A 12,787-nucleotide genomic window follows, 5' to 3' on the forward strand; every position below is an offset into this window, starting at 1 on the left:
GCGTAAGGTCGAGAGGGCTCAACAAAGGTTAGTCTCCAAATTGGCATTTAAATTGCATCCGTCTTAGTTATCCTTTTTATTAGTCCCATACGCTTGCTCTCATTTACAACATGAATGACGACGAAAGAATTCAAACATTGAAGAAGAAATGATCGAGTATAAAGGCCACGTGTACGCGTTGCAATATCTACTTCAATTCGTTCACCATTACAAGCGAGAACATTGTACAAGCTAAAATTCAGCTATAGAAAAACTTAACAAAAACTGGTTGAAATATAACAAAGTGCTCACGGAATTAGAATTATTAATAAAAACTGAATTCGCTGATAGAGAATTCTTCGGGAACGATTACTTTGCCTTGAGTAGCAAGATTAATTTAATTATCGACAATGCGAGAACATCCGTTCAAGCAATGTCATCGAGAAGTGCTTCTCCGGCATTTACAAATAATAATAATAATAATAATAATAATAATAATAATAATAATAATAATAATAATAATAATAATAATAATATCCGATTGCCGAAGATAACGCCCCAGGTAGAACACAATATCATAATAAGATCATGACATCAAGTAGAAGTCATTTTAGAAAAAATCATTATGACGTCATTCGATACACTTTTTATGATGATTTTGCGATAAATTCTTGATATAACAATGATTTTTAAGTGATTTTGCTTCCTCATAGAGGAAGCTTTGTTTTCGTAAATTCGTATATGAACTTTTGATTGCGTATAAAGTTGGTTCTAATCAACCAAATTTAAAAGAATTATATATAAAATAGGGGTAGAAGAAACCAAAGAAAAGATTGTTTTTTGAGTTTTTAATGTCAATATGTTCAGAATGTTTTAAAACGTCGAAATATTGCATTAAAAAAAATGTCGGTATGTGTGTATGTCTGTGCCAAATTTACAGAAATTTCTATAACTCCAAAACTGATCAGTTTACCGAAATTTCTATAACTCCAGAACTAATTAACCAAATCTTAACGAATTATATATGAAATAGGGGTAGAAAAGACTGAAGAATATAATAGAATTAATAAATTTTGTTAATAATAAAGGGGTTACCGATTTCTGTTAAAAAAACAGCCAAACTTACTAAAATTTCTATAACTTAAGAATTGATTAATTATATTTTTCAGTCTTTTCTACCCCAATTTCATATATAATTCTTTAAGATTTGGTTGATTAGATTCAGCTTTATATGCGGTTAAAGGTCCATAATTTTGATTGCTTCCTCTATGAGGAAGCCAAAATAAATAAATATAAATAACTATGGCTTAAAATAGAGGAAGCAATGCAGGTTTCTACTTGCTTACTTAAAAAATATGAGGAAGCAATGTACAAGTTTCTACTTGCACCCTGTTTATTTTCTTATTTTAACTATATGTATGTAGAAAAGGAAATCACGATTACATCAAAATGGCGTCTAAATGATGTCAAAATGATGAGAAAATGATCAAATCATGATTAAAAAGTGAGTTTTTGTAATCATTTCTTATTCCTCTTGACATCATTTTGGTGTTATCGTGATTGAATGCATTGAGTAAAACATTTACTTTGCAACTTAAAAGTTTTCTTCGCTGAGATAAAACTATTTCTTTAAATCTAAAAGTATAATCCAATCTCAGCAAAAAAATCTTCCAAAACAGATGCAAAATAAACGTTCTTCTGAACGTGACCATTTATATTATCTGAAATGTACATAATTTATTAGTAAAAGACGTCAAAAAGGTGAAAAAGAAAGCATAAAATTGGATATTATACACTATAGATATAATTGCATCTTAAAAATTTCACTTGACAAAAAAAAATTCTTATCAATATATATAAGTAAATATTTATATACATTAAGGGAGACCGGGGGCAAAATCGTCACTATTTTTTCGGTGCCGATTTTTAACAACAAAACAAATAATTTTAGTAAAATCTGGTATACCGTTGTAAAGAGTGAACCCTTGGCTACAAAATTTATAAGGGCATTTTTGGTCTACGTCGCTTTGTTCAACCGGTATAGAGTAAAAACGACAAAGGTGCAAAAATTGAAATGTCAAAATTGCCGGGGCGGAGTCGTCACTCCATTCTCGGACTGGATTTTAAATGAAAATTCATAATTCCGATTATGAAAAATGATAGGATACATTTTATTAATTATTTTTTAATAGAGAAATGGAAACATTAATTAATAACACGATGGCGGAAAATAATTACAAGAAAAGCGCACGTACTTATGTACCCCACGCTCGCACGAAATGCACTGTTTCTCGTCAGCTCTGTTCTCTGTCATCTCTGAGCACACGCAGCACATATTATTCAAGTCCTCGTCGGAATCCGACCACTGCTGCTTCCTTGACTTTAATTTTCGCCCGAAGCCTCCATGATAACGTACGGCCACGTAATCCAAGTGTGCTATTTCATCATTATTCTTCTTCAGCCAGTCGTTCAACGTAGTTCTCAGGACGCCAAATTGTTTTGCGGCTACTTTTGTCTTAATTTTGTCTTACTTTGTCTTAATTTTATTTTTTTTTTCACCGCAAGAACTGTCTTCCTAAGTTGCTTCTTGTCGACGGGAGTCGTTTTGCGAGGGTAATGCGTACCATTTTGTTGCAATTGAGAAATACAATGACGCATTTGCAACGAAAAATAGAGTAAAACCACCGGGATAAAGTCGTCACAGTGACAAGTCCGCCCCAGTGGATTGGTGACGACTTTGCCCCAGACACAGATTTTAAGTTTGATCGCTCATGAAATATTAGAAATCAACGAAAATGAAAAAAACTTCACTGGATTCGTGTTCAGCATGCATTACTCTTCAGAATCACTTATCTCGAGATTTGGAAAGAAAATAATATTTAAAATATTAAAAATTTTCGACGCGCAAGAAATTTCACTTTTGACCTCCGAAAACACGTTTGCCTTAATAAAAATCACAACATGGCGTATAATCTCACTAAACTTCATTGGTCACATGGGCACCATAAGTAGCGTTTACAATATTAATGACGAGTTCACACAACATATAGATTTCGAGATAATTGTAGTGACGACTCCGCCCCGGTGACGACTTTGCACCGGTCTCCCCTACTGTATCACAAAACAGTATCACAAAGAATAGTCTTATAATAGTAAACTACAAATTATGACAAAACTAAAAGGAACTTTACTTTTTAGGAAATATATTCCTACACTGGCCTAGTTGACACCGATGTTTTGATACGCGTATCAAATAGTATATTTGAGCTGATCAACCAATAATCAAGCTCTAATTCACTAGTTATTTACTATTTAATACGCGTATCAAGTGATCAGTGCAAACTAGGCCACTATAATCTATAGATATAATTGTATGTTAAAAATTGCATTTGACAAAATAACATTCTTATCAATACAGAAGTAAATACGTATGATCACAAAATAGTATCACAAAAAAATAGTCTTATAATAATGAACCGTAAATTATTGACAAAACAAAAACGAACTTATTTTTTAGAAAATATTATTTTATACTGATGTAACGATGCACCCCCAAATATGCATCGTTCCGGTATAACATCCCGCCGAGACCGCCCGGCCGACCATCCGCCGGGCGAGGAACGGGCACGGTGTGCCCACCGTATTTTAAAGCATTAATCGTAGCGGTAGCAAGCCCGCGAACGGACTTGCCGCGGCAACCGCCTCGACGCGCCGAGCGGTGCCGACCGCGACCGAAGACCGCCGAACGCGATCGCGGCGTCGGGACGCCGTATTTTCCGACCGTTCCGCCGCACCATCCCGGCGCTCGCGATCGCCGTCGCTACCCCCGCCACTGCGTAACACCACCGCGCCGGGTATAAAAGACGAGCGTTTTTAACGCTAAGCGCGATTTTCCGATCAACGCTCCGACCGACCGTACCGATCCTGAATTCCCGCATCTCTCTAGCAAGTCAGAACGAGGGTAGAGCGCCTCCGGCATTCTCTGTCTTCGCCGAGCGATTCTCGGGAGACGACAAGCTTTCTTCCACACCGCGCCCGCAAGTCAGGACGAGGGTAGAGCGCCTCCGGCATTCTCTGTCTTCGCCGAGTGATTCTCGATCGACGGCCGGCTTTCTTCCACCGCGCACCCGCTAGTCAGAACGAAGGTAGAGCGCCTCCGGCCCTCTCTGTCTTCGCCGAGCAATTCTCGTTAGACGACCGGCGTTCCTACACCACGCACCCGCTAGTCAGGACGAAGGTAGAGAGCCTCCGGCCTACTCTATCTTCACCGAGCGCTTCTCGGTACCCGACCGGCTTCCCTGCACACGGAGTTATCCGAACGGGGGCAGAGCGCTTCTCTGCCTCCACCGAGCGCTTCTCACCGGATACTCCTGCCGCCTAACGCACCGAATTGCAGCGATCTCGCCGCCGCATCCGCGCCCGCGCGCCCCGCGCCTTACCTCGCGCCACCCGTCATACGCCGATCGCCCGTTACGATCGCCAGCCACGTGCAGTTCCGCGCGCACCGTGTGCGCCCCGACTCTGCGTCCTGCGCTCGCCGCACCATTGTACATACCGCGACTGTTACACTGTGTTCTCAATCCGTTGTAAATATCGCGACCGTTCATTATAGAATAAACTCTGTCACGTTATATACACTTCATTTTGCCGAACCTCACCGCGCGTCCTTTCCTCCGCACCTCCTTCGAACCCAGCCCAGCCGCGAGCTAGATCCGCGTTTCGAACGAAGGTTGTTTTACTACTTATCAATTGGAGGGGTTAATTCCATAAAATAGCTACAAGCCCAAATAATGAATAATTTAAAAAAAAAGTGTATTAATGTGGGACGAAATAAGTATAAAGGCTATACTTCAATATAATTCAAAAGATGATCTTATAGAAGAATATTAAGATTTAGGAGAGCTTGGTAGGACAAGTAAAATTGCTAAATATACTCTTTGTTTTATGTTACGAGGTTTAAAATTTTCATGGAAGCAACCTGTAGCTTACTTTATTTCACATACAAATATTCATCTTATAACTAAAGTAATAAAAGCAGTTTTGAACTCAGGATTGTGATATTGAGAAGCATGGTATGGATCAAGGAACCACAAATCAAAAAGCAATTTCATTCCTAAATATTTCAGAGAAACGTCCATATTTTGAGTCGAATGGACATAAAATCTTTTTTAATTATGATGTACCACATCTTATTAAAAGTGTCCGGAACAATCTCTTAAAACAAGATTTTATTATTGAAGGAGAAATTATTTCTTGGAATGTTATACGTAAACTTCGACAAGTTGAACGAAATTGTGTGTGTAGAGCAGCTCCAAAATTAACCAACCGCCATGTGAGTCCAAACAATTTTAAACGCATGTCCATTAGTTTAGCTACTCAAGTTTTTAGTGCATCTGTATTAGCCGCATTAAATACAGACCAAATGACAGGTGACTTAAAACATTCTGCTTATACAGCAACAGCAAATTTTATCCAAAAAATGAATGACCTCTTTGATTGTCTGAATAGCCATCAGGCGTACGACTCAAACCCTTATAAACGTGCGTTATCACAGAAGCAACCACAAATTGAAAGTTTTTTAAGGCAATGTTATTCCTAGTTATATAAGTGGAATAGAGTTTCGGGTAGTTTGCCTCCTTGTTTTACAGGACTTATTGTTAGATTAAGTATTAATAGCATCCTGATGCTTTGGGAACATATGCGCAAAGAAGATCAAGAGACACGGTAGTGTCTCGCGCCAAGTATACGCGGAGCGAGACCGACCGTGACTCTTTTACGCGACGCGACGGGTTGCGAGTACTCGAGATGTTGAGATCTCGATAACGAGTGAACGGATCAAGTTCTAATTAGGCTTGATCGATAGCTTGGGGTCGATTGGGGGGGGGGGGGTATCTCCTATAATATTTTCCGCTACGTGCCCTACGAGCGGAGATATTGCGACGCAAAGTCGAAATGTGAAAATTTTATTTTAAGATACTTCTACTAACGCTCTCATGTGCCATGCCATCATTTCATTGGCTGGAGTCGCGTCCTTTTCACTTTTTCGACGCCAGGGCGGTGCTAGTATCGCCAGTTTCGATATGCACATATGTATACGTGTGTGTACTGCGCGAGTGCAGATAGTGCGTTTCAGCGCGCTGTCACACATCAGTAAACCTATCTCGAGAGATACGGTAGTACGCGCGGAGCGAGACCGACCGTGACTCTTTACGCGACGCGACGATTAATTCAAGGTAATTGTTTTATGTAATTATCCTATAATTATCTTATTCTATATATTACTGTTACTTATTTTACTGTTTACTACGTTTACGTGAGTGTTTACATACAGGTTAACCTATATATATTGACGGCAGGGAGCTGATACTGAGATCAAGGAGCCTGTTCACACGAGGCGTTTCTGCCGCGCGATTGCGGCCGCGCGTTAACGTTTGCACGAGCCGCACGCTGTCGCGAGGTAAGGTGCGACAACGCGCGCATACGCGCGTACGCGAAACGGCAGTAACACCGTAATCGTGCCGGCGATATACTGAATTTGAATTGCTTCGTGCTTATCTGGAGATTTCGTATCCCTACATCGTGTTACCACCGCTGCCGGAAAAGAAGGTTCTCTACGCTTGGCAGAAAGTGACGACTGACACGTTCGATTCCGACTTCGTTGATCGCAGAAGAGCTGGACTCGAGGTACGTTTCCGATTTGCAATTATAACAGTATCGTGCGATGAATGTTGTACTAACCTCGGAGCATCCTTGTTCACCGCTACGGGATCGACGTAAAGTTTTAGCGGATTTTAATCTTCCGAATTAGCGTCGCAACAATATTAGTCTTCCATTATCTATTGCCTCACAACTTTTCGATTTTAATGTTTTGTAGCTGTATAGTTATTTGTACACAATCGTGATATTAATATACATCAGATTGTTCATGTTTTTGTGCTGTTACAGTTCTATGATTTAGAGGAACTGTTTCGTAACGGTAACCCCGTGCCAGATACAAATTACATATTCCTGGGAGATTTTGTCGATCGGGGCTACTATAGCTTAGAAACGTTTACTCGTCTGCTCACACTTAAAGCTAAATGGTCCGACAGGATAACGTTACTACGCGGTAATCACGAATCTAGACAAATCACGCACGTTTATGGATTTTACGGTAATTGGTCTCTTCATTTTCTGTTCTAGATGAATGCCAAAACAAGTATGGCAATGCTAATGCGTGGAAGTACTGTTGTAGGGTATTTGACTTGCTCACAGTTGCTGCCGTGAGTATTTGTATAAAAGATTTTTTTAAAAATTGTAACTTCACTTTTGATTACGCTCGAATAAAATTCTGTTTTAGTTAATTGATGAACAGGTTCTTTGTGTACACGGTGGATTGTCTCCAGCTATTAGAACACTAGATCAAATTAGAACGATTGAAAGGAATCAAGAGATTCCACACAAAGGTATTAATTGTATAAAGTGATATGTCATTGCAAAAGTTACATAATAATAAAAGTTACATGACTGGATATTTACTGTTATTGTACAATAATAATAAAATATCGTTGCTTAATTGCCATATTACAGGTGCTTTCTGTGATTTGGTCTGGTCCAATCCAGAAGATGTAGAAACATGGACAGTAAGTCCGCGTGGTGCAGGCTGGCTGTTTGGCAGCAAAGTGACTTACATGTTCATGGAAGTAAATGATCTTAAACTCATCTGTAGGGCGCACCAATTAGTTCAGGAAGGTATGTCTTTGCTCAAATATTTCTGTCGCAGATTTTTTTAAATATCTCGGAAGTATGTATTGATGACGCATATTTTTATCATGCAGGTTATAGGTACATGTTTAATGACAAACTCGTCACAGTGTGGTCGGCCCCAAATTATTGTTATCGATGTGGTAACATAGCTAGTATCATGCAGTTCACGACAGTGGATCAGAGATCACCCGTGCTGTTCCAGGCAGTGCCTGATTCCGAGAGAGTAATCCCACCTCTAACGCCCACTCCGTACTTTTTGTGATCTATCTTAGTGGCTCATCTGTACGGATGCGGAAGAGAAATGTCTGTGTCTAGACTCTACGGAATTACATGATTTGATTGGCCGGATCCAGGCTGGTACCATGACGGACCCACACATTCATGAGAATATATCACTGATTATATACATATTACTCTAGAAAATTTTGATTCCCTTAAAAGAAATTATTTGATGCGTTCTACGATCAAAGTACGATACTTAGAGAGGACTGAATTGTCGTGTGATTGATCTTATTCAGGGAATGTTCTTTAGATTTTTTAAGAACTTTATCAGGTTTTACATGTTGTAAAGTTAATTACGTGTGTGTGTGTGTGTGTGTGTGTGTGTGTGTGTGTGTGTGTGTGTGTGTGTGTGTGTGTGTGTGTGTGTGTGTGTGTGTGTGTGTGTGTGTGTGTGTGTGCGCGCGCGTGTTGTAAAACTAACTTTTATATATCTACATAGTATCTGCCATTGCATCAGCCTGATTTTTGTAGCTCGAGAAAAAAAAAGAAAACGATATTTTGCATCAGAGCAAATGTGAACATTCTGTGGTCTAGACGCTTTTGCTGTCTACTATGTACATTCTGTAGAGCATTCATATCTCAGAGCAGCATTCTGGACTTTAATGTTCAAAAGACTAAGAGCTTTTAAATAATTTATGAGCGCGAATAACGCAAATAGTCCAGTGCTGTGTGTGAATATAAAAAGAAAAGAAAAGAAAAGAAATATTACGTTTAAACATTCCGGCAAAAAGTACACTCTCTGAGTACAGTGAATGCTTCTCTGACATTACAATCGTTGTGCGTAGAATTCAGGTTTATTAAAGCGTGAGCATATAGTACTGTTAAGGTCTTCCTGAACATATAAATGATCTGTTGCTGGTACTGTTAGGTACTGTGTGTGCTGCGGGCCGTTCTTTTTTCTTCTAAATGCGCAATCGGTGTTCTTAGCAAGAATCGTAAATTCGGCTCTTTTTCGCCGAAGTACAAATAGCGTGTAGCAGTAGCCAAAGTTTTCCTGCTTAGGTAGGGAAATCCGATAGCAGGATCGTTATAGCATCTGTAGAGAGTTGTCTTATTATTTTTATGCACATGACATTTTTTTACGCTTAATTTTAAGAAATTTCGAGCTCAAATATTGTCTTTAAACTACCTTGACACACATTGATGTTCTTTTCAAGAAAGATATCCACCGTTCGTTCGTCACACACACACACACACACACACACACACACACACACACACACACACACACACACACACACACACACACACACACGAACACACACACTTCTCTCTTCTATATTATATATATATATATATATATATATATATTGTACATATATATAGATATACATTCTATATATTCTATATTCTATATATATATATACATATATATCTATATATATTGTACATATATATCTATATATATATATATATATATATATATATATATATATGTACAAAGCAATATTTTCAAATACTATTGCATCCTCCGAATCTTTGTACAATTTCCAATATCGTATGCCAAATCGCTGTCGTATTGAATAATCGTAATTAGCTAATTGTCATAAGTTCATTAATGTAGGGAGCAACTTGAAAAGAAAAAAAACCGAGACCCTTAGCAATGTGCCTCTAAATTAATATAATGATACGATATTGATATGACATAATTATAATGGAAATGCACCGGCCATTGCGTATCATAAGCCTGAATTCTGACCATCGATTTTTGCTAGCTCACGATAATTCCTAACCGATTACAGACCCGACAAATACGGCATTGGCATTGTGGCACAGGCTGTCAAGTTGAGACTACTCTATTTTGAATTTTGTGATATAGACCGAAAGAGGCGTGTGCAATGGTCATGTCGATGTTTATAACGACTCTCCTTGTCGCACCATTCGAAGAGGTGTTTTGCGAAGACCCGTTATTCCAAAAAATGTAATAAACTTTTGAACAGTGCCTTCAGAACTATAACACGACGGTTTACTAGAAGTATAAATGCTTTCTTACTGACAGATAATAATCGATAGATGAACTAATATAAGGACGAAGAATCATACAAATATCAGAGCTTAACGGAGAATGTGTATGAGGAAATTTTTTATCATCTTTTCTTTTTATTCTATTTCATAAGCCTTCCGCTATTGTTTTGGAACGAGCCTTTGCTTTTTCGCGAAACTTTTCTACGATATTTACGTTTTACGATTTTACTACCTTTTAGGTATACTCTTACAATTTTACATCACGCGCGCGTGGTATATTCTCTATTTGTACTACATTTATTATAACGTACAATTACAATTGCGCGATACTTTACGCGAATAATGTATTACATTAGGTAGAGAGGAGCTCATCTCTAGAACGAATCGGGACACGGAGCTTGCGTTACAAACTCGACTCGCTACATTTGCAGCCTCCGAGTCGTGAAACGGTTTCGCAACGACGGAAACGCCCTACGTGCGGTACGGATATCATTAGAAATCCTTAAAAAAAAAGAAAAGAAGTATTAGCCTTTGTATCTATTGGGGTGTTCGCGGCGTTTCGTTTACCGGAATGCCTCTGTCTGTGATCGCTTTAATCTTATCGAAGTGTCCAAGCGCTTGCGGCGACTCGATATTAATAATCGGTAAGCTCGCGAGAGAGAGAACAAATAAAGACAATTTGCAAGATAAAAATAAAATAACGAAGACTAATTTAGCTTAATGTGCTCCGTGCGGGAGCTTGATTTTAATATTACTCAGCTAAGCTTGCAGCGTATCAGCAAAAATTGGCCTTTTGCCATTGTATCAAAAGTTACGTGATAAAGTTTACATGTTTCATTAGATGATGTGAGCCAAACTTTGAATCGAGTTAAACAAATATGAATTATATAATTGTACTAAAATATAGTTCGTAGAAATGCATATAAGACTTAATTCAAGGTTGGATTCGGTAATATAAATGCAATTTAATAGAGAATACATGTATCTTTTCATATTCATATTTATTGTATTTTTCAGTCGCTCGATCGACCAACAAACAGACGGGCCGGTTGTTGGGACTGTCCCGCACGACAGACGTTGACAATCGTAGCAACAAATATTAATACAAATACACGCGTTATATCTTCTATCTATACTGTCTGCCTCTGCCTCTGCCTCGTCTACCCCAATGGTAATTTGCAGACTATAATCTGTACAAAAAGGTCATAAACCTTTCTTCTTGTCGTCGTATCCCCGCGGCTCTGCCTCTTGGTCTTCGAACTGTAAAATAATATGTATATTGTATAAGAAATTTTGTGATTAAATACATATAATATGAATTAAATATATATAACGAGAAAATATTTATTAATTTCGATTAAGATGGTATATATATGTTTGTTATTGCAATAAATGTTACCACATGCCTCAGTGGTCGAATTGGGACGACGCCTGCACGGATAGCGGGAGGTTCTAGGTTCAAACCCTGGTTGGGGTAATATTTTTCGCAATAAATTCTAAATAAATTAACATTCTTTAGCTAGCCAATCGTAGTCGAAATTAATAAATATTTTCTCGTTAGTCAAATTATTGGCGGAATATACAATTACTTTCTCTTAAATATATATAAAATATTAATAAACATATTACCTTGTCTATTATCTTCGGCATTGAAATGAGCAGCGGCATGATCGGCGACGACGGGACCCGCAACGACGGAATTGACGGTGCCAGAATCGGCGACGACGCGGACGGGACGATCGGCGACGACGGGACGGTTGCCTTATATAGACGCGCGCGCTATTTAACTTTAATATTTCACTGTTACTATTACACTATTAACCACACAACTGTCAAAATATGCCATGACAGCCGGTCATGAAGTAAGCACAAGAGAACCAATCCGCATTGCTGAAAAGCGACAATAATATTTCGATAGATTCGAGTATGGATGACATGCCCTTTTTAGAAGAGGATGCGTAACACTACAAAATGCATGATATCAGTACAAAATTACCTTTTTCAAAAAAGGTAAAAAAAGGGCGCCAAGTACACGCGTGGTTGTTACCTCGGAAAAAAACCAAGTGGTAGTATCATTAATTTTAAATGCAAAAATAAATAAAATCTATTCTAACCTAGATAATAGTAGCTTTAATTTTTCTTAACAAAATTATTAAAAACAGAAGTTGTTTTTGTTCGACCCAACTGGCCTAATAATTAATATATTTAAACTCACAACGTTTCGAAAAATTATCTCACAAAATTGTCTCACAAAAATTGTCTCACAAAATTGTCTCACAAGAATTGTCTCACAAAATTATTAAATTACAAAATTGTTACTTTATTCAATCCAAGTGATATCTACCTCGAAAAAACCTAAATAACAAGTGGTATCTTAAAAAAAAAAATATGTGAAATTTTTTAATACTGCGCCAATTACAAAGAGAGAATATATACATATATTCAATTCAAATAATCCCAATCAGCAGACAATATTTTTTAAATGTTTTTTAAATATTTTTTTTCAGTATTTATACATTGTTACAGTTTATTGTACAAATAATATTTATTTAATGTTTATTAAACGTTTATTTTACATTAATTATTAATTTCAAATAATAATTTAGAAAAAATATTTATTTAACGTTTATTGATTAATATTTATGTCACATTAATTATTCGTTTGCAATAATCATTTTAAAAAACATTTATTTCACATTTATTCAACATTATTTTAATATTTATTTTACATTATTTAATCATTTAAAATAATGATTTAGAAAAAATATTTATTTAACGTTTATTTAATATTTATGTCACATTAATTATTCGTTTG

The 12,787-nt window shown here is 37.4% G+C and overlaps 1 protein-coding gene and 1 long non-coding RNA gene across 2 annotated transcripts; both read left to right on the top strand.

Annotated features, from left to right (window-relative positions):
* Positions 1-6,139: 6,139 nt before the first annotated feature.
* Positions 6,140-7,126, top strand: LOC139781385 (uncharacterized). Its single transcript, XR_011720518.1, has 3 exons — positions 6,140-6,212; positions 6,336-6,663; positions 6,925-7,126. It is a non-coding gene; the product is annotated as an uncharacterized lncRNA (long non-coding RNA).
* Positions 7,127-7,151: 25 nt separating this feature from the next.
* LOC139781382 (serine/threonine-protein phosphatase 6 catalytic subunit-like) lies at positions 7,152-8,133 on the top strand (the record flags this gene model as incomplete). The annotated part of the gene is made up of 4 exons (XM_071720244.1): positions 7,152-7,241; positions 7,319-7,424; positions 7,549-7,710; positions 7,797-8,133. Coding segments are annotated over 4 exons (549 nt in total), but the record flags the coding sequence as incomplete, so codon positions are not given.
* Between the last annotated feature and the right edge of the window lie 4,654 nt (positions 8,134-12,787).

The sequence above is a fragment of the Temnothorax nylanderi genome, unplaced genomic scaffold (genome assembly GCF_030848795.1).
Source record: "Temnothorax nylanderi isolate EJ_2023f unplaced genomic scaffold, tnyl_v1.0 TNYL_tig0333_pilon, whole genome shotgun sequence".
Lineage (NCBI taxonomy): Eukaryota > Metazoa > Arthropoda > Insecta > Hymenoptera > Formicidae > Temnothorax > Temnothorax nylanderi.